The 22,828-nt window shown below is 31.1% G+C and overlaps 3 protein-coding genes, 1 long non-coding RNA gene and 1 pseudogene across 4 annotated transcripts; all 5 read right to left on the bottom strand.

Moving 5' to 3' along the window:
* Positions 1 to 3,090: 3,090 nt before the first annotated feature.
* LOC9299659 lies at positions 3,091 to 4,297 on the bottom strand (annotated as a pseudogene).
* A 2,745-nt stretch (positions 4,298 to 7,042) lies between these two features.
* Positions 7,043 to 8,178, bottom strand: LOC110228304. Its single transcript, XR_002331824.1, has 2 exons — positions 7,944 to 8,178; positions 7,043 to 7,660 (listed from the first exon to the last, which is right to left on the bottom strand). It is a non-coding gene; the product is annotated as an uncharacterized LOC110228304 (long non-coding RNA).
* Positions 8,179 to 8,748: 570 nt separating this feature from the next.
* On the bottom strand, positions 8,749 to 11,220 carry LOC9299658 (berberine bridge enzyme-like 25). The gene is made up of 2 exons (XM_002863536.2): positions 10,609 to 11,220; positions 8,749 to 10,035 (listed from the first exon to the last, which is right to left on the bottom strand). Exons 1-2 carry the CDS (start codon positions 11,148 to 11,150, stop codon positions 8,913 to 8,915), a joined length of 1,665 nt encoding a protein of 554 aa, XP_002863582.2. The 5' UTR covers positions 11,151 to 11,220; the 3' UTR covers positions 8,749 to 8,912.
* Positions 11,221 to 12,013: 793 nt separating this feature from the next.
* On the bottom strand, positions 12,014 to 14,408 carry LOC9299657 (berberine bridge enzyme-like 26). The gene is made up of 3 exons (XM_021013843.1): positions 14,278 to 14,408; positions 13,435 to 14,002; positions 12,014 to 13,334 (listed from the first exon to the last, which is right to left on the bottom strand). Exons 2-3 carry the CDS (start codon positions 13,938 to 13,940, stop codon positions 12,218 to 12,220), a joined length of 1,623 nt encoding a protein of 540 aa, XP_020869502.1. The 5' UTR covers positions 13,941 to 14,002; positions 14,278 to 14,408; the 3' UTR covers positions 12,014 to 12,217.
* A 5,201-nt stretch (positions 14,409 to 19,609) lies between these two features.
* On the bottom strand, positions 19,610 to 21,377 carry LOC9299656 (berberine bridge enzyme-like 27). The gene has a single exon (XM_021015432.1). It carries the CDS (start codon positions 21,268 to 21,270, stop codon positions 19,663 to 19,665), a length of 1,608 nt encoding a protein of 535 aa, XP_020871091.1. The 5' UTR covers positions 21,271 to 21,377; the 3' UTR covers positions 19,610 to 19,662.
* Between the last annotated feature and the right edge of the window lie 1,451 nt (positions 21,378 to 22,828).

Here is a 22,828-nt window from a genome sequence, read left to right as displayed (position 1 = left end):
TTTGACACCAATATTGTGGAAAATAAATTTATAATAGTAATTTAAATTAAATTATTTTATGTATTTTCAGATTTGTAACCCACATACTAATAATTATTTATGTTTTTAATTCAATGATTTTCTTAATAGTCCAATCTTTTTGTTTTGTCATGTTTTTAAATTAATGTTTATATTTCTTGGTAATTTCAATATTATTTACTTTTTTTGTGTAATAGTAATGCTTTCAATTATACTCTTCTTGTAATTGGTTACTTTCAATGAAATTATTGGAAACAATTATAAATATATTACTTGCATATAAAAAAATATGAATTTCAATAAAATATCACCATTCAATTCAGATACATGTGGTTATTAGAATCCCATACTAAAATGAATGCCTTTTGAATACAAATAAATATCACAATTAATTCTTCAATTAACTTTATTCATAAATGCTATGTGTTTCATATTTGTAACCCCATACTAATAATTATTTATGTTTTTAATTCAGTAAATTTTAATTAAAGTTCAATATTTTTGTTTTGTCAATTTATTTTTTCATTTTTGCATTTCTCTGTAATTTCTATAATAATTAATTTTAATAGTAATAGTAATTCTTTTAATGTATTTAATTAGAAAAATTATATAAAAGACGGTTTTCACTCTGTTCATATTGGTTGCGGTCAATGTATTGATAGGAAAAAGTTATATAAATATATATATTATAAGTTAATTGTAAACAATATGAATTTTAAAAAATATCATCATTTAAAAACACAGTTGTGTAACATGTGGTTATCAGAATTTCATACTAAAATGCATGATTTTAGGATAAGACTAATTAAAAACAAATATCACAATTAATTCCTCAAAATGTAGTACTAACTCTTATGTTATAAATTGTTAGTGTAATAAAAATATAGTTTCTCTTTGTACATATATATAGAGAAAATATAAAATATTGCATCATATAACTCTCATAGCCATAAAAATTAATGGATGATTTGTGTTCTTTCATCTACATCAACCATAATTTTTTTACTTAATATACGATGATTTTTAGGGACTTCCTAACATTTTATAGTTTAATTTGTGTCCAAGTTTCAATTGATCCTCTATCTTTGCACAAGGATATCGCACACACCATTGTGATCCTCTATAATTCATGTGTTTGTCTCATACATTACTTAAAATGTAACACTGTTTAGAGGTCATATAAACTAACTGTTTTTTTAGTTAAAAACTTGAATGTAACACTAAGAATAAAGAGAGATTGACAAAAATAACACTAAAATAAGTTTTTCTTCCAAAAATAGCACTACATTTGAAAGTTCCACAAATAGCACTATAAACTTTAATTAAATATTAAATATGAATAATTATTTTAATTAAAATAAATAAATAAATAAAATTAGAAATTTCCTGGCAAAATTTTAATTTTTCTGCCAAAAAACTTCTGCAACGTAAAAATATTTTCGTCAAAAAAATTTATCAAAAAAGTTTCCCACAAAAAATGTTTTTAACATTTTGCCGCAAAAAAAAAATTGATAAACAGTTTAATAAAAATATATTTATAAAATATAGTTTCTCTTTGTACATATATATAGAGAAAATATAAAATATTGCATCATATAACTCTCATAGCTATAAAAATTAATGGATAATTTTGTGTTTCCCGATTCGTGAAATCCTTCCTAAATTACCTGAAATCCTTCATAAATTACGTGAAGTCCTTCCTAAATTTCATGAAATCCTTCCTGAATTTCTTGGATTTTTTTTTGGCGGGAAAAGTCTGAAGAAAATTTTTTTGGCAAGAAAATTTTGACGATATTTTTTTTCCCGAGATCAGAAAATATTTTGGCGGGAAATTTTGACAAAAAACTTTTTGGTGGAAAAATTTTGACGGTATTTTGTTTTGGCAGGAAAATATTAACGATGATTTGTTATAATTATTTATTAATTTAAAAAATCAAAAATAATGTGCTATTTTGTCCAATAAACTTTGGAGTGCTATTTTTGTCCCAAAAACTTGATTTGAGGCTATTAGAGGCAATTTCTCAAGAATAAATGAATCATAACGTAACAAGAACAAACTAAAAGTAATCTTTCAATTCATTAAATTTTTAAACGACATTATTTATAAAAACAAAACCGAATAAATAAAATGACCCGAAAGAAATCATATTACTTTGTAAAGTTAAATTTGAATTTAATTAATTTTCTGTTTCTATTTATCGTTAATAACTAAATTCGAATTATTTATTTTTATGTTTGTGATTAATATTATATCACGTATCAAAATACGGGATAATCCCTTCAAATATATATAAGCTTTGTTAACCATCCATTCATCTCCTATATGTTTGTGTATGTTGTTTGCTTGCTTATAAGGTATATTTCATTAATTTGTTTAAGAAAGAAAATTATACAATAACCCACTCATCGCGTGGACGGTTATCTAGTATGAATATAAAATATTGTGATCAAAGGAGACTTATTAAATTAGTCAAGTCTAATTGGAAATTTGGTTGTGTTAACACTAATTACGATTATTTTGTTTCTCCATAATATGACGGGCGTTGCTTAATGAAGATTCGGCGACTATGCCTACATTCATTGACATGTTGGCATGTTGCGTGGTCAAACGAATCGGCGGATAATGACAGTGAGGCGATTTTATTTGTCACGTCTTGAAAATGTTGACTTTGTTTTAGCTTGTGTTGTGGATAACCGTACATTAAGTTGACAAAAAATATGCAATTCCGTGAAAAGATTTCATACGGATTCACATTTTAGACATGTAAATTAGCAATTACGGTTCTTTCGGATAACAACACCGAGTTGGTTAATCTAAATCAGAAAATATTAAAGACTTGTAGTCATCTAATTGTCCATTTCTCCGAGCATTTTAGGTGTTAAATTATACAAAAAATTGTTGACAAAAGATAAATGTTTTGTATTATCCAATTTTATATCTTATTTTTCTTTTCTTCTATATGTTTTGTCTAATCTGAAAATATTTACCCCCTTCATATCTCTTGTTTATTTTTTTTTTCGTATGAATTGTTTTGATTTCGCAATCATATCCAAAAAGCATAATTCTTTTTTTTTTCTGCATATGGCATGGTTTAATTTTTTTTTAAAAGGAATAATAATTACTTGTTAAATGAATGTGTGATTTTAAATGAGAACTCGTCAGTGTATATATTCAAAAACATAGATTTTTAACAACTTGACAGAGAGCAAGAACAAGCCTCCAAGTACATTATGAATGACTTTATTTAACAACTTGACAGAGAGCAAGAACAAGCCTCCAAGTACTAAGAACCTCCAAGAACAATGTACTGGACATTATCTGATTCTTCTAGTTTATTGTGTGTTCTTACCTTTATTCTTATATTGATATGGTTATCATGAGCTTAGCTTCGAACGGGCAGAGTTGGGATACTCTGCTCGTGTCTAAAGAAGTTATCTGGATCAACCTTTGTTTTAATTCTCACCAGTCTGTTGAAATTGTCTTTGAAGTACTTAGCTCCCCAGATTTTAGCTTCTATGAAGTTAACCTTTGAGTTGTTCCTGTTCTGTCCGAAGTCTAGATCTCTGTAGTTCACATATGCTTGTCTTGGATTGCTTGAGACATAAGGCGCCATGTAACTGTACATCTCTTTGATCCAGTTGATGTGTCTACTCTGTCTCTTGTCATTCTCTTGCCAGTTCGTTTGATAAAGAATCTTGAAGAGGGTTCCGTTTCGATGCGGAAATGGGATCTCAGATTCAGGAATTTTCGCCATCATACCACCGTAAGGAGTCCAATTCAGAAATGGTGCGTCTCTTCTATCAATCTTTTAAACAATCCTTTGAGCCCTAAAGCGGAAATAGGTTTTGTAACGAAATCTGACGTGGCTTTGAAGTAACCTTTTCCTAAAGGAGACTTGACTTGAAGCAAAACTTCAATAGGAGAACCTGTTGGAAATCCACCACCGAAAAGGGTGGATTCAATCCAACTCATTTCGATACAATCTTCTTGAGTCAACCCTAGCTCTGGAAAAGCCTTCTTCATAACCTTCATCAAGATGCCTTTCTTGCCAAGAAACTGACCTTTGTAGGACATTGTCACAGTCTTGTTTCCGTTATTTCCAATGGCTCTGAGTTCCACTCGGATGTGTAGCTCTTCAATAAGCTTGGATGCAATTCGTTGCCACTTAGAAATAATCTTCAATCTTGCGTCTTGTTTTAATGTTTTGGTAACAGTGAAGACGGTTAGGGTTTCAGGAACAGGAACAAGCTTGCGTCTTGTTTTAATGTTTTGGTAACAGTGAAGTCGGTTAGGGTTTCAGGAACAGGAACAAGCTTGCGTCTTGTTTTAATGTTTTGGTAACAGTGAAGACGGTTAGGGTACCTAAGCTATTAAAAAAATAAAAAAAATGAAAGAAGAAAAGAGAGACATAGCAACGTTTCTAAAACAAGGTATGCATAAAAAACTATCTCTATACATGTTATTCATTTAGTGGTCCAGTTTTTATTTAAAATTTAAATTTAAATATAAAACTAAATTACATCTAAAATACTATTACTTTATTACTAAAAACTCTAATTGGATTTCTTTACCGTTGGGGTTGCTCTAATTTACCTATTTGTTATGAATTTTAAAATTTAAACACCAAACTATCATATAAAAAGCAAAATCAGAAACGATACAATGCAAAATTAAGATTCAATGCAAAATTTAGAAGGAAAAAAAAAAAAAAAAAAAAAAAAAAAAAAAAAATTAAGAAGAAAAAAAAAGCAACAAATTTAATCTTGAAAAATGAATACTAGACCCTAACGTCCCTAACAATTGAAGACTCATGCACGCCAAAATCGCATGGACGTGGATAAGCCTCGGCTTAGCTTGTTTCTTATTTGATAAAAGTAAAATCTATACTAGTATAATCGCAGCACTTTTTGTGACGGGTGGGTAAAAAAGTTTTCGGGTATATCGGATATCCGACCCATTTTAAAAATTCCTTCACAAAAAATTTGTTGGGTCGGGTTATATTTAACCCAACTCAACACCGGATATTCCATATTTAATAATTTAGATTTTTAGAAGATTTGATTAAGATTTATAATTATGATTCTCCTATCATCTTTGTTTTGATTTGTTTTTAACTGTTTTGAATCATCATATAATACATAAAGTAAAAAAAAAATCAATTTTTTTTTCTGCATATACTGTGATTCGAAATTTTAAAAACGGACATATATTATCCAATTGACGAAAATGTGTGTTCAACGTTCTACATCGATTAAAATATTTAGACAATGATTCAGAATCATATCATAAATAAGAACATTAATAAAATAAATGAGTTTTTTGGCGGGATGGGTTTGGCGGGACGGGTTTTTGAATCAACAATAATAAAAAGATTAAAATATCATTAATCCGCCGCTTCAATACGGATTTAATCCTTATTTTTTTAATACAAATCACAGGACGGGTTAAGAAATTACGGAACGGGTTATATTTCGGAAATGATTTATATGGCGGACGAATTTGAATCAATATTTATATACCGCTTTAATACGGGTTAAATCCTCAGTTTATTAATAATTATCTCGTGGACTCGTGGTATACCGTTACTTAATAACAATTGTAAACTATAATATAAATAAATATGTTATAAGGAGATACAATTTACAAAATATTTTTATACTAACTTTAAAATTAAATCATGTTAAAATCTAATTGTAAAGTATAAATGTAGTTAGATAAAAAAATATATAGGTAGTTAGTTATATTAAGTAATATAAATATTTAATTTTGTAAAAATATATTGAGAAATAATTTAAAATTAAATAAATAAATTGATATTTAAATGCTTGTGGATGTCATGTCTCGGTGAAGGCCTTTGTCAATGTCATGCTTGTGGATGCAGACAACCATATTTTGGGCAAACATATCCGTTTGACAGCTGATCTGCAATCTTTTGGTATTGTAAATAAAGAATTTTCCGTTTGACGATATATGTTCGCATTTGTAGATGAAAATTTTTAATGTAAAACAAAAAAATATCAAAAAAAAAAAAAAAAAAAAAAAAGAAAATATCAAATATATCACAAATATGATTGTTAATATAAAGATGGGAGACTCACAAAAATGCCCCTTTTTCAATGTCCCTTTTCAAAAATGCCACCTTTAGCTGTTCATTTTTAAAAATACCCCTTTTTATGTACAAAATGACTAAATTACTCTTCTTTTAATAAATTATATAATAAATATATAAAGAAAACATGAGAATGTGCACACATTAAAATTACAAATTTGATTTTGTAAAAACTTGTAAAACCTTTAAAATACCTTGTAAAATTTTTCCCGCCAAAAATTTTTTTTTGCGGGAAAAGTGATTCCACAATTGTTTTGGGGTTAAATTTTTGGCGGGAAAAATTTACAAGGTATTTTAAAGGTTTTTTACAGGGTATTTATAAGGTTTTACAATGTATTTTAAAAGGTTTTACAACGTATTTATAAGGTATTTATAAGATATTATAAGATTTTACAAGCTATTTTATAAGGTTTTACAAGTTATAAGGTTTTACAAGTTTTTTATAAGGTTTTACAAGTTATAAATACCTTATAAAACCTTATAAGTACCTTGTAAAACTTTTTAAAATACATTGTAAAACCTTACAAAACACTTGTAAATACTCTGTAAAACCTTTAAAATACCTTGTAAATTTTTCCCGCCAAAAAAATTACAGAATCACTTTTCCCGCAAAAAAAAATTTTTGGCGGGAAAAATTTTTACCGGAAAATTTTACAAGGTATTTTAAAGATTTTACATGTTTTTACAAGTGTTTTGGCGGGAAAATTGCGGGATCTATTTTCTCGCCAAAAAATATTTTGTATTATGTAGACCTAATTTTGTTTCAAATAAGGATAAAATGGTCATTAAAAATTAAAAGAGGGCAAACTTAAAAATAGACTCTCAAAGGGGGCATTTTTGAAAAGGGATATTGAAAAGGGGGCATTTTTAACAATTTCTCTATAAAGGTTTCATAATTCATAGATATTAAACTAAATTCAAAATAAAGATTTCATAGATATATGGTAAGCAACATTACCTGTAGTAAAGCTCGCCAAGCGTGGCACCAGGTTGAACCCAAGCACTATTGTCTTTAATATCAACAGTGATTTGTCTCAATTTCGACATATCGAGTAATATAAACGGTTTTTCAATCCGTGAAACATAAGACAAGGCCTCAAAATCGTGACCGCCACTTCTAACACGAAAATGAATACCGAGTTTCTTGGAACAGATGATGGAAGCTTGGACTTGAGACTCGTGAATCGGCCTAAATATGAATCCCGGTTTAGGCATGGATTTTGCCAAGAACCGGAGATTTTGAGCCGTTGATTCAAGGACTTGGCTGAACATAGAGCGTTTTTCGCAGGAGTAAATAACGTTTTCTCTAGTGGAAAAGAAACATGCGTTTTTCTTTTGACACAGTTTATGAATTGATCTTGCATGGAGGCTGATGAAGAAGTTGGTGTTATGGTGTAGAGTGAAAAATAGAGGACTAAAATAGAAAGGAATGAAAATCCCATTCTAATCCCATTCTTCTAATCCCATTCTTTCTATAAGTAAGTTCTTCTGCTCGCTCTTATTGTTTGCTACCACTTTGATCCCAACAACATCTGCAAAACTCAGTGTATTAGTAAGGAAAACATCTAGCTTTTTACACGCTCTCCTTTATTTTCTTCTCTATGAAAGATCATTGCTCAAATGCCTAGTCTTCTACATAAAGTAGTCATATATTGACTACATAAAGTAGTCATATATTGACTACAAATATTAACCAAGTCAAGTATTTGTCATCATGAATCGTTTGATTTATTTTACCAAAAAAAAAAAAATGAATCGTTTGATTTTAGTGCCATTTAAACTTAAAACAGATAAAGACATTATTAAGAGACTTACCAACTTGACCATAAGCGTTGACGAAGACGGAAGAACAATTAGGCTCGAGATGGAATTGGATGTGTTTTGTGTTTTTTTTTTTTTAAGAAATGTGTTTATATACTTATAAAGGATTGTCAACACAAGATTCATTTGATTAGTCGATGAGAATATAATATGGATAAATAGCATGACTTTTATAAGATAAGGTGCTTGTGTTTATAACTAAGTACAAATATATTTTCTTATGATGGAATTTTTTATTTATTTATTGGTTCAGTGCAGAAATTTATTTTGATGAATATAAAATATTGTGATCAAAGAAGAGAGTCTAATTTGAAATTTGATTTTGTCTACAATCATTGATATGTTAGGTGGTCAAACGAGTCGGCGGATAATGACAGTGAGGCGACTATTTTTTTGGTCATGTCTTGAAAGTGTTGACTTTGTTTTAGCTTGAAAATTTCTTGATTTTTTTTTTGTTTGTGGAAAACTGTACAATGATTTAAGTTCAAAGATTCATATCGATTCACAATGATTTCGTGATAAAATAGTTTTAGACATGTAAATTAACAATTACGGTCGCAGATTGGATAACAACACAGAAGTGGTTAGTCTAGATCAGAAAATGTGGTTAAGAGTGATTAAAAAAACCAAGTCGTTTTTTTTTCAACTTTTATGATCGAAATAATTTTGCTTTGTAACTTTATATTAACTATAATTCATTCATGCTCATGTGACTGCAACTATTTTTTGTATAAACCATTATGGTACAAGTTATTTTATTTTGTAGTTTTGAAACAAAATTTTCTACAAAAACGGACGATTTAAAAAAAGATCTGTATAACTTTTGTTACTTTTGATAAATATTTAAAAAAACAATACAGTTTTTTTAATATTTTCTAATATAGAATTCTACAAGACAGAATAAACTAGATCATATATTCTTACATTTATTCTTATATTGATATGGTTATCATGAGCTTAGCTTCAAACGGGCAGAGTTGGGATACTCTGCTCGTGTCTAAAGAAGTTATCTGGATCAACCTTTGTTTTAATCCTTACCAATCTTTTGAAATTGTCTTTGAAGTACTTAGCTCCCCATCTTTTAGCTTCTAGGAAGTTAGACTTTGAGTTATTCTTGTTCTGTCCCAGGTCTAGATCTCTGTAGTTCACATATGCTTGTCTTGGATTGCTTGAGACGTAAGGCGTCATGTAACTGTACAACTCTCTGATCCATTTGATGCGTTTGTTCGATTCCTCGCTATCTGACCAGCTCCTGTAATATTGAATCATGAAGTTGGTTCCGTTTCTATGCGGAAATGGGATCTCAGATTCAGAGATTTTATTCATCTTTCCACCGTAAGGAGTCCAAATCACTAATGCTGCGTCTTCTTCAAGCAACTTCTTGAACATCCCTTTGAGCCCTAAAACAGGAATAAGTTCTTTAGCGAAATCCGATTTCGCTTTAAAGTAAACTTTTCCAAGTGGAGACTTTGCTTGAAGCAAAATCTCAATGGGAGGAGGAGAGCTTGTTGGGAATCCAGAGCTGTAAATAATGGATTTGATCCAGTTCATTTCTATACAATCCTTCTGAGTTAGCCCTAGTTCTGGAAAATCCTTCTCCATTACCTCCATCAAGGTGCCTTTCTCGCCAAGAAACTGACCTATGTAGGCCATCGAAACTGTCTTGTTTGCTTTGTTTCCAACTACAGTGAAGAACACTCGTAAGAAGAGCTCTTCAACAAGCTTGTCCGCAACTTGTTGCCACTTAAAAAGAATCTTGAAACTTACATCTTGCTTCAATGTCTTGGTGACCGTGAAGACGGTTATGGTTTCAGGAACAGGAACAAGCTTGATCTTCCATGATAAAATTATCCCAAAACTCCCTCCACTACCTCCTCTAATCGCCCAAAATAGATCCTCCCCCATCGCGGCTCTGTCGAGTAATTTACCATTAGCATCAACGATCTTTGCGTCTAGAACATTATCTGCAGCAAGACCATACTTCCTCATCAAGGAACCATATGCACCACCTGTTATATGACCACCTATGCCTAAACTCGGGTACACACCTGCAGGGAATCCATGAATCTTGCTCTTTTCTGCAATTCTACAGTTAACAAACCAAAGATTCAGTAGTGAAAGATTGTTTACCCTTGTGGCAATTGTTTGGTTTTACATGTAGTATATATATGCTCCAAATGTTTCACACCCTTGAGCGTAGAGAAAACAAAAAATCGTTTAATTACCGTTTTTATTTGCATTTTACACAAATATTTTATGAAATACTGAAAAGTGTATAGAAAGATTTTGGGATTTAGTGATGATTTGAATCCCAAAATTTTATGTTTCCATGTTTTTTTTTACTTTTTTTTTTTCATGGAGCCATGTAGTATTTAGGATTAACATCCTAAATTTTCATTTTTTGAAATGATATTTATATTCTTATAAAAAAAAAAAGGATTTTGGGATTTGTACATTTTACTTGATTTAAAAAATCCATACAAGAGTGGGCCAATATAATTGCAGACTTTAGGACCAAAAAATGTTGTTCTTGGGTCTTTTAATGTAAGAAATATGAAAATTTTGAATGTTCTTTTAGAAGAGGTTTTTAGATATTTTATTTCAGCTGTAAAAATCTAAAAGGACTGAAATTTTTGACCACAGGGCTCTTTTATATTACCTGTAGTAAAGCTCACCAATAGTAGCACCAGCTTGAACCCAAGCACTATTGTCTTCAATATCAATATTGATTTGTCTCAATTTCGACAAATCGATTAATACGAACGGTTTTTCGATCCGTGAAACATAAGACACGCCCTCGTAATCGTGACCGCCGCTTCTAACACGAAAATGTATTCCAAGTTTCTTCGAACAGATGACAGAAGCTTGAACATGAGACTCATGAATCGGCCTAAATATGAATCCCGGTTTAGGCATTGCCTTGGTCAGTAACCGTTGATTTTGAGCCGTCGATTCAAAGACTTCGGTGAAGATCGAAGAGTTTCTTTCAGGAGTGAAGAACGTTTTGTCGAGTGGAAAACGGACATTTGTGTTTTTGTGGAGACATTTGATGAAATCATCTTGTAGAGAGGTTGAAGAAGCTGGTGTTATTGTAACGAAAGAAATATATAGGGCTAAAAACGATATACAAGAAATTATAGGGCGTGGTTTTGAAACTTCCATCCTTGCAGCCATAGTATATGCAAGAGAGAAGCCAAACATATAGTTAAGCAAGCTTCAAGATGGAAATGGATGTATATATATTGTTCTTGTCAAAGAAGAAATGAGTTTCTATTTTTTTAATAAATATAGAAGATTGTGAATTTGTATAAAATAAGATCCGTTGAATTTCTCTCTACATTATTCAAAAATGGCTTGATTGTCAAAGGATTATAGGTGAAATGATAGCAACGTGGCAACCATTTTCCACATGTTTTGAAAACGTTAAATAATCTACTTCAAGTTGACCAAAAAAATGCTATTAAGTTAAAAGATTTTTATGGATTCAATTTGTTTCTGTAAGAATTATTTAGGGTTACACGTATATTAATCAATGTGTTAAACCTATTATTCAAATATATTAAAATGTATGTGGTTATTTTGAAATATATAAAGTAAATTATGTAGGGTAAAAGTGTTATGAAATTAATGCATAAACGTTCTTAGTAATTCCTAATTTGATGAATGATCGAATTAGGAATTAATCTCTATATAAATAGAAAGTTATGTGTATGTTTATTGAACACGTTGACTCTTTGTTTTTGTTCTAGCGTCAAAACGGTATTTTTAATTTTGACGGTTAAACAGCTAATTTTTTACATCAAAATATGATTCCATAATTTTGGGATTTAAACGAATTTCCATAGTTATTCTGTTAAAACTGGGTTTTTAATTTTGGCATGACAACATGATTGTGTAATTCCTTAGCAAATTGGGTATTTTTTTATAATAATTTTAATGTAAAATGATAAATTTATTTAAAATATGATATCATTTGAGTTATGTAGATATCCAATTATTTTGTTAGTTTGTGATCATGAGGAGTTAGGAGGCATAATGATATTAATTTGACCAAGAACTATCGATTTAAAGTTTTTAACGACTTGATTCCACTAAGAACAAGAACAAGAACAATAACAAGCCTTTAAACTGGTACTAAGAAGCAACATTTCAAATTTAAAGTTAAACAAAGTACTACAAGCATAGCTAGAACATATTTCCGAAATACCGAAGAACCATTATCTGATTTTCTTCTAATTTATTTTCTTATATGATTGATCTAGTTGTCGTTACATCATAGGTGGAATGCTCTGCTCGTGTCTGAAGAAGTTCTCTGGATCAACCTTTGATTTAATCATCATCAATCTGTTGAAATTTTTTTTGAAGTAGTTAGCTCCCCAGACTTGAGCTTGTTTGATGCATGTTTTCACGTCTTTCGTGTTCTTTCCGAGGTCTAGATCACGGTAGTTCACGTAAGCTTCTCGTGGATTACTTGAGACATAAGGTGTCATGTAATTGTAGAGATCTCTGATCCAGTTGATGTGTCTGCTCGGTCTCTTGTCGCTGTCTAGCCAACTTGTTACGTACTGAACCTTGAAAAGGACTCCTTTTCTATGCGGGAAAGGGATTTGTGATTCGGGGATTTTCGCCATCATTCCTCCGTAAGGGTTCCATATCATCAATGGAATATCTTCTTTAAGTAGCTTCTTGAAGATCCCTTGAAGCCCGGATTCGGGAATCGGCGTTTTCACGAAATCCGATTTGGCTTTGAAGCTGACCTTTGGGTAAGGCGACTTCCCCTGAAGCAAAACACTAGTAGGAGTGTGGCTCGGGAATCCAGAAATGTAAGAAATGGATTCAAGCCAGCTCATTTCGATACAATCTTTAAGTGTTAGCCCTAGCTCGGGGAAACTCTTCTTCATAACTTTCATCAATGTGCCTTTTCCGCCAAGAAACAAAGCGTTGTACGATGTCGTCACAGTCTTGTTCCCACCGTTTCCAGCTACGTTGAAGAGCACTCTAATGAATAGCTCTTCAACAAGTTTGTCCGCAACTCTTTGCCACTTTGAGATAATCTTGTTGCCAACGTCTTGATGTAACGTTTTGGTGACGGTGAAGACGGTCACGGTCTGAGGAACGGGAACAAGCTTGATCTTCCATGATAGAATTATCCCAAAACTCCCTCCAGCGCCTCCTCTAATCGCCCAAAATGTATCCTCACCCATCGCGGCTCTGTCGAGTAATCTACCATTGGCATCAACAATTTTTGCGTCTAGAACATTATCTGCACCGAGACCGTATTTTCTCATCATGGAACCGTATGCACCGCCTGTTATGTGCCCTCCTATGCCTAAGCTCGAGCACAAACCCGCCGGGAACCCATGGACTTTGCTCTTCTCCGCAATCCTACAAGTACCAAACATTTTAATCAAATATATTATCAAAAATTCAATTGTTGAAAGATTGTTTTTATGTTTTGTTTGTTCATTATTGCTTTTATTTATACCTGTAATAAAGTTCACCAACTGTAGCACCAGATTGAACCCAAGCACTGTTGTCTTGAATATTAATGTTGACCTGTCTCATCTTTGACAGATCCATCAAGATAAACGGTTTATCGATCTGAGAGACATAAGACAAGCCTTCGTAGTCGTGACCGCCACTTCTGACACGGAGATGCATTCGGAGTTTCTTGGAACAAATAATGGAAGCTTGTACGTGAGACTCATGAAGCGGGCTGAATATGAACCCCGGTTTAGGCATGGATTGTTTCAAGAACCGGAGATTCTGAGCCGTGGATTCAAGAACTTGGGTGAACATAGAGACATTTTTCGTAGGAGCAAAGAATGTTTTCTCAAGTGGGAAGTAAACATGTGTGTTTCTTTGGACACAGTTGATGAACTGATCCTGTAGGGAGGCTAATGAAGAAGTTGGTGTTATGGTGTAGAATGAAAAATAGAGGACCAAAATCGAAAGAAATGAAAATAGAGGGAGTGGTTTTGAAAATCCCATTATTTCTGTGAGTAAGTTCCTCTCCTTTTTTATTGTTTGCTACTCTTTGATCTCAACAGCATCTGCAAAATTCAGTGTATTTATAAGGAAAAAAGCTACCTTTTTTACACGCTCTATTCTATCTTAAAGTTTCCACAAATGTAATGTACAACTTTATTTTCTTCTCTATGAAAATCATTGCTCAAAGGCCTAAACTCTTTGCATTAAGTAGTCATTGATTACAATAATATTGAACCAAGTCAAGTTTTTCATCATGAATCGTTTGATTTTAGTGATACCACAAAAACTCAGTGCCATTTAAAGTTAAAACGAAGAAAGACATTTTTAAGAGACTTACCAACTTGAGCGTAAGCGTTGTGGAGATGAGATTAAGGCGATGAAAACGGAAGAACATTTAAGTGTGTGACTAGTGTGGTGTTAGAGTAATGAAGACTAGCTAGAGAAATATATAGTAATAGAGAAGAAAAGCAAAAGAGAAATATAAAACTATATTTAGAGTCGTTACTATATATTCTTAACTTTAACTTTCTCCACTGTTATTTGTCAAATTCACTATTTGTTCTTTACCGAACTAAATTTTGTTTATTTGCATATAACTAATTCACTATTGTATTCAAGTGTTTAATTTGAGTCAAAAGTTTTTTGACATATGTGTGAAAATATGAAAATATTAAATAGACCATTGATTTTTCCAGGTGAACGACGACGAGTGAGATAGCCAAATTTTTCTATGGTGTGAATGTGACGACAGCCATTGTCTCAAGTGACGCAACGTGACAGACTTTTTTTTCTTGTCATGGCCTCAAAAACGTTGCACTTAGTGTTTGTAGAAGAAAACTAGAAGTATACGTTAAGTAGAGGCAGCAAAATATTCGTGTAATCCGTATTTTAAGCTGTTTTTGTTTAATTTTAAATTTAGATGCAATTTGATAATTCCCATAAATTTAATCTAGTATTTTGATATACATTTTTAGAGGGTGAGACAAAATGCATTTGAATACAATGGGTATCTGATCCGTTTATAAATTTTGGTCATAAAAGTTTGTTGGGTCGGGTAATACTTAACCCAACTCATACACCGGATATTCCATATTTAATAATTTAGATATTTAGAAGATTTGATTAAGATTTAGAATTATAATCCCCTATTATCTTTGTTTGATAAAAATATCAATTTTTTTAGACAATGATTCATAATCATATCATAAATAAGATCAACATTAGGTTTTTTGGCGGGACGGGATTGGTTTTTGAATCAATAATAATAAAAAATTAAAATATCATTAATCCGCCGCTTCAATACGGATTAAATCCTTAATTTTTTAATACCACCAATATTAGATATATCAAATCAGTCTTATTTAGAAAAAATTGTATAAAACCAAAAATTGTCCCGTGATATAATGTTACTTAATAACAATTATAAACTATACAATATAATTGTCTTAGAGGATGATACAATTTGCAAATTTTTATAAATAATAAATAATCGTTAAATTTTTAAAACTACTACTTTTAAAAAACAAATCACGGGAGGGGTTAAGAAATTACAGGACGGGTTATATTCCGAAACAGAGTTATATGGTGGACGAGTTTGAATCAATATTTATAAAATTTTAAAATATCATTAACATGCCGCTTTAATACAGATTAAATCATCGGTTTATTAAAATATAAGTGTCTTAAAGAATGGTTGACAAAAAAAAATGATACAATTTGTAAACTTTATATATAATAAATAATCATAAAACTTTAAAATCACTATTTTTAGAAAACAAATCTCGGGGCGGGTTAAGAAATTACTGGACGGGTTATATTTTGGAACGAGTTAATATGGCGGACGGGTTTGAATTAATATTTATAAAATTTTAAAATATCATTAACATGGCGCTTTAATACAGATTAAATCCTCAGTTTATTAATAATTGTCCCGTGGACTCGTGGTATACCGTTATTTAATAACAATTGTAAACTATAAAGGAGATACAATTTACAAAATTTTATTTATACTAACTTTAAAAAATAAATCATCATGCGGGTTAAAATCTAGTTGTCATATTAAAAGATAATATTTGTTCGTAAACGCGGTAAAATATTAAAAATGAAAATTTTAACATACAGATATGTAATATACATCCTGGATTTAGAAATATATATATATATATATATATATATATATATATATATATATATATTGTATAACACATGTATAATATGAAGAAAATATCTGTATTTAACTTATTGTGTAAAACTGTTTAAATATTTTTAAAAGTTGAGAAAAAAAATTAGATGATTTTTAAATGAATATTAAAATTTATTTTTGGCGGCAATGCATCAAACGTGGAGTTGAGGTTACTCATTGATTTGTTTTGAAGGAGATTGCTAGGTTCTTATTCACATCGTCAACAGAGATATTTTTCTATATCCGATCCGAATCTTCTTCGAGATATCAAGTATTGTGCTTCTAAATTTTCAAAATCCATTTCATCTATAGGAACAGAGAATGTAATAAAGTAGTTCATAATCGAGCAAAGTTTGGTTGTAATACTTATGAGTTTTGCTTTGATTCTGTAAATCCGTCGTAGATGAGAGACCAATTATGTATTAGCTCTTTTAATTAAATAAAAATTTTTGAACGAAAAAAGAAATTATTTTTATGAATTTTTGACCATTTTCAATCTAATTGATTTTCTATATATATATATATAATCGTTGTTTGTTTGGTCCAAAGATATATTATTATTATTGTTATTGTTTATGTAATAAAAGCATATTGAATATATACATTCGTATATACGAATTATCAGGGATAGCTAAACACTGGATATCTAGTTAAATTTAGAACAAATACTGGTAAAAAACACACCAATCTAGAGTAAAAACAAATACCACAAAAATTCAACATATTTATTCCGTGCCCATCCTTTAACTTTTGTTCCATCCTGTTTCAATACCGACACAATCTTGTTTTCTTCAGTCGACTTTTTTGGTTAGGTCGACTTTTTGGAATGAGATGTAGAAAAACCCTATCGGTTCTACCTTTGTCCAAACCCACCAAATCCGTCAATCTGTTTTCGTTTGGTGGATAAATAACAAACCCGTTCACAGGTGACACTATTTTACGATCAGTCCATTGCAAACGTTTTCAACTAATTTGGTCTTAAATAGACTTGTCAAATATTTGAAGAAATCAAACAAAATTAGAATAAGAGTTTTATATAAATATTGTTACTTTGAAACTTCAGGTGGGGCATTTTGTTTTTTTGTCTTCAGCATATTTATGGATGGAAATGTGTGCCTGTGTGGGACATGTCAATTATTTCCATTGATGTCACTTTATGTCTATTTTTTATAGGGCTATATTAATTAAAATACATAGACGATCGAAAAACCCAAAAACTAACTATGATTATTTTTTTATTAGTTTTTTCTCTTCTGACTCAATTAATTCCAAAATTACCTTTTATTATATGTGCGCGCTAACAAAAATAATAACGAGATAACAAGTTTATATCTAACAACAACGGTAAACACTGTTCACATATCGTCGAAAACACTATTCATCACCGGAAGCAATAAAGAAACAATGATTTGAGATTATCTAACAGTATAACTAAAATTGTATCGCAATAAATATATAAGTTATGTGATAAACACATATTTATCGTGTTAAATCATTTATTATCCGATTGATATCAGCTAACTTATATATTAACCTGGTTTACAAGCAATATAAATCATATTGTATCACGATAAATTTACAAGTTATATGATAAACTTATATTTATTGTGTTAAATGATTTATTATATGATATATATCAACTAACTTATATATTAGCTTGTTTATTTATTTTAATAATTTATTTATTACCGCTAATTTACACATTAGTATATTTATTTATCATGATAATTTATTTATCAGGGTTAACTTTTGTGTTATCAGGAAAAAACAAATCTTCTCTTCTCAAATATTCTCCTCTCTCTTCACGTCTCTCAAATCTTCTTCCTCCTCCATTGTTACCAGCAACTCTAATCCCAATTTCACCTTCTCACCTTCTCTTCTTCTCCTTTTCCCACCTCTTTCTCCCCTTCGATCTTTCTCTAAATTACAAAAACATAATTTACATCCCCAAATTCTTCAATTGAAAAGTTTAATCCATTCTAAAATCATGTAAACTAATTATTTCTTTTTCTCTCTTTACCTTTGTATCTCTATTCCAAGCTCTTTGTTTTTGTGAATTATTTGGTGATGATTGATTGATTGTGTGTTGTGTATAAAAGCGATGGAAGTGACGAGTCAAATACAAAGTTAGATATAGAATTTGTTTGTGAAGAAATGGAGATGACGATGAAGAAAGAGAAGGATTTGGAGGAGAGACGGTGATCGGAAATAACGTCGGAAAACCCACCATAGACAATGTCGAAGAAAATTCATGGAAGATGAAGGAGAAGAGAAACAATTAGATGTATAGAAAAGGGTAAAAATGTCAAAACAACATTCTCTCTTGTCCATTCAATTAAAGAAATAGCATAGATAGAAATTTAATTATAAAGTCTTTTATGGTCAGATAGTGTAGATACCCTTTTTTATATAAGCTGAAATATTTTTTTATTTTTTTTTGACAATTAAGCTGCTAATATATAGTTCTGTTCAGATTATTAGGTGATTATCGCATGTTTGGATGTTGCCTAGCGTCGCTCGCAGTCTAGATGATCGTTGAGACGCTAAGAACATTTTCGATGGTGCTTCAAATTTTACTTTAAATTCTATATATTTGGATCAAATAATTTGGTATTAAATCATCTTAAGTGGTACTATATATTTTGCTTCAAAAATAGAGAAATGAATAGTGTTATTCCAAATTTTTTATTTGTAAAGTATTTCTCCAATTTTAATATATTATTATTCTATAAATAAAAAAATTGATATAATTAAATTTTATACATATAAATTTCTTTTAAAAATCATAGTTACTAAATTAATTGAAATTATAAAATATAAAAATAACACTAATGATGATTCTTAAAAAATTTATTAATCATTCGATCTTCTAATTATGTGTAATAATGAAATTTTATTTTGTTTTTTAAGAATAAATTAAGTGGGTAGAATTTGTAAACTTTTAAAATAAGAAATTATGTTAGAAATTAAAATAAGGCGAGAAAACCAAACATCTTCTCTATTTTTAGAACAAAAAAAATAAAACCAACTATTGAAAATCATCTAATTAGTTTTATTTTATTTTTCCTTATCTTTTTCGGTCCGAAAAAGAAGATAATTTGCTATACATCACTCGATTGAGCATTTAGTGTATAGCAAATTATCTTATTCTTCACTGCCATGACTTATATCCATGAGGTAAAGCTAAATCCTCAAAACAAATGAGCTACAAGATCAGGCATATAGCAAATTAATCATCTAAAGTTTTCAACAATCGTGTTGTGGGACATTTTAGTGGGAGTATGGGACATGCTAATTATTTCCAATTATTTCACTTTTTGTACTTTATTAGCGTAATAATATTGGGACCAGATGTGGACTAGACATGTCCAAACAAGATTTGACATCTCTGGTTTGAATATTCTGAACCAACCGGTTTACAAAAAACTTCGGTTTACTTTTGGTTTGTTTAGTTTAATTCAACTAAAATTACCAACCCATTTAAGAATTCAAAGAAAGTAAAAGCCCATTAATTATGCAAAGGAAACAAATTTGAAAATTTCAAATATCATTAACAGAGTTCATAATTGGAATACTCTGTTCATCACAAAAGAAATCCATTGGATCAACATTTGTTTTCACTCTCACCAATCTATCGAAGTTGTTCTTGAAATACTTCACTCCCCAAATCTTTGCTTCCTCGTACTTTGTCTTCATGTTCATCCCAAGATACATTCCCAAATCAATGTCTCTAAAGTTAACATAAGCTCTTCTTGGAGATTTCGAAACATAAGGAGTCATAAATTCATATACACTCTCCACCCATCTCAAATACTTCTCTGTATTAGTCTTGTTCTTATCTTCTTCTTCACTCCAATAAGCCAAATATTGAATCTCATAAAGATTCCCCTCTCTATGTGGGAATGGTGTTTCATATTCCGCTATTTCATTCATTTTGCCACCAAATGGAGTGAGTATGATCTTTGCAAGCCGAGCCTCGGGCGCCTCGAATCGTTTCCAAAGATACCGAATCGCGGGTTTAGGTATCGGTTCTTCGACAAAATCATCTTTTCCCTTGAAAGATCTCGATGTTCGCTTTCGTTTCGCAAGAGTTTCCATTGATTGTTCTTTAACAAACCAGAGAACAGACTCAATCCAACTCATTTCTCTACAATCTCCAATCTCAAGACCTAATTCCGGAAACTTCTCTTTCATTAACGCTAATAGATCGCTTACCGGACCGAGATAAAGTCCTGGAAACGAAGCATAAACCTTGGTTTCCTTCTGCAACATAGCTCTGATGAAAAGATCATTCGGAACCTTATCCGCAATATACTGCCACTTGTTGATGATCGAGACAGCATCTTTTTCCGATGTTTTCACGACGTTAAAGACCGTTACTACCGACGGAACATCGAGCAATCTAATCTTCCATGATAGGACAACACAAAAACTCGATCCTCCCCCTCCACGAATAGCCCAAAAGAAATCCTCACCCATGCCTTGTCGGTCAAGAAAGCTTCCGTTCGCATCAACGATATGTGCGTCAATTACATTATCCGCCGATAAACCGTATTTTCTCATCAACGTTCCATACCCTCCACCTCCGAATTGCCCACCGACACCGACCGTTGGGTATAGACCGGCCGGAAAGGCTAAAGATTTGCTCAATTTCCCAATCTTATAGTACAATTCCCCAATTGTAGCTCCGGACTGAACCCAACCGGTCCGGTTATCAACATCTAATGTTATAGACCGGAGATTTCTCAAATCAAGGACAACGAACGGTCTGATTTTGGCCATGTAAGAAAAGCCCTCGTAGTCATGACCACCACTCCTAGTCCTGATGTGGATACCGTGAAGCCGTGCGCATCTAATCGTAGATTGAACATTGGTGGCTTGAACCGGAGTGATGATTGAGACCGGTTTAGGTGTTTCAAGAACAGAGAATCTTGGATTTTGTATGGAAGAATTCAAGATTGAGAAAAAGGAAGGATCTTTTGATGTGTGTATGATTCTTGATTCGTGGTCGTTTATCCGGTGAGTGAGACACCTGAGGAAGTCTTCGTGGTTAGTCCTTTGACCTGAAATCAACGGAAAATGAGAAAGGGAAAGATTCAACAGAAGAACTTTTATAAAGAGAGAAAGCAAAAATCTCAAAAACTCCATTTTGTTAATGCAGAGTCGGTAAGGAGAAAAATTTGATTTTGAAGAAATTTATTTTGTTTTTTTATATCAAGTGGCAAGATTGTTTTTTATGTTGTGTCTGTTTCTTATGTTGTGTTGTGTGATCCTCTCAGGATTCTGTTACGTGGCTCATATTCCTCTTCAATGATTTCATGAGGTTACATCACTTAGATCAAATGCAATAGCAAGGTAAATAGGGTGTATTTTCATTCAATAAGAAGGCAAATCCAAAAAGTAAAATGCCAACTCAATCGACAAAAACAAATTTTGCCTTCAATGAAATTCTGACAGGTCCCACATAACTTTTGACGTGACAGCTTGTGATTCGCTCGCTGTTTTATTTTTTTTATTTTTTTTTTCCATTCTTCTTATGCTATTTTTGTTCAATAATTGATCAAAAATAAATAAAACAATTTATACAATTATTTTTTATTTTTTAACATCTATAAATAGAGACCACGTTTATATCATTTGGACACCAAAAAAAAATCTCAAGTTTTAACACTCTCTTTTCATTTCTGGTGAAGCTCCGGAGGTGAACTTCATCGTAAATGGTCGGCAATACAATATGGCATACTATCTTGCCAATAGAATCTATCCTAAATGGCCTGTCTTCGTTCAGTCAATTCAAGTTCCTGTAGGCGACAAAACACAATTGTTTGCCAAACAACAAGAGTCATGTAGGAAGGACGTGGAACGAGCATTCGGTGTTCTCAAAGCACGATTTGCTATTGTTCGGCAACCATCTAGAATGTGGTATATCGAGGTATTAGGTATAATAATGCGGGCCTGCATTATTTTACATAACATGATAGTAGAGGATGAACGTGATACATATTCGCGAAACTGGGAAAATATCGATTTCGAACCTTCAAACAATTCTGCATCAAGCTCCTCGATCAACGTCGACACCCAAATATTACCACAATTTGAAGTCCATGTGAAAGGCCGGTCAGAATCGGACATGTTAGAGCTGATTTACATGATAGGGGTCAACATATTTGTTGGTGTCGGATCCCGCACCAGCATATTTGGCAAAAATTCGGAGCGACCCTCAGTTAGAAATATCAAAATTTATTTCTAAGTTTATTAATGTTTGGTGTTTGTTTTGTTGTAAGATTTTAATGAATTATGTATGTTTGGTTTGTCTTTATTAATAATAACGAGTGTTGTTTATTTATTTAGAAATAAGTATTATTTGAAAATATTTTTATAATATTAATCAAATCTAATTAAAAAAAATATTAGATATATAAAATAATATTAATTTTGTGTGATTATAAATATATTAGGAGTAATAGTATTTATACAATGTATAACATAAATAAAATAGAGAAAATGATTTGTCTTTCTATTGTAGAGTTGGGTGTGAAATAAAAAAATGAAATGATGTGGAAGAAGAATAAAGTGATGTGGAAAGAATATAGGAGGGAAAATTTGTCTTCCTACTGGAGATGGTCTTATTGGTATTGGTAGATTGATTTTAAAGATAATAAAATTTTAATGATTTCGAATATGATAGATTGATTTTAAAGATTAT

Source organism: Arabidopsis lyrata (assembly GCF_000004255.2).
Source record: "Arabidopsis lyrata subsp. lyrata unplaced genomic scaffold ARALYscaffold_8, whole genome shotgun sequence".
NCBI lineage: Eukaryota > Viridiplantae > Streptophyta > Magnoliopsida > Brassicales > Brassicaceae > Arabidopsis > Arabidopsis lyrata.
The sequence above is the reverse complement of the archived record's forward strand: the minus strand, read 5'-3'. Positions and strand labels throughout refer to the sequence as shown.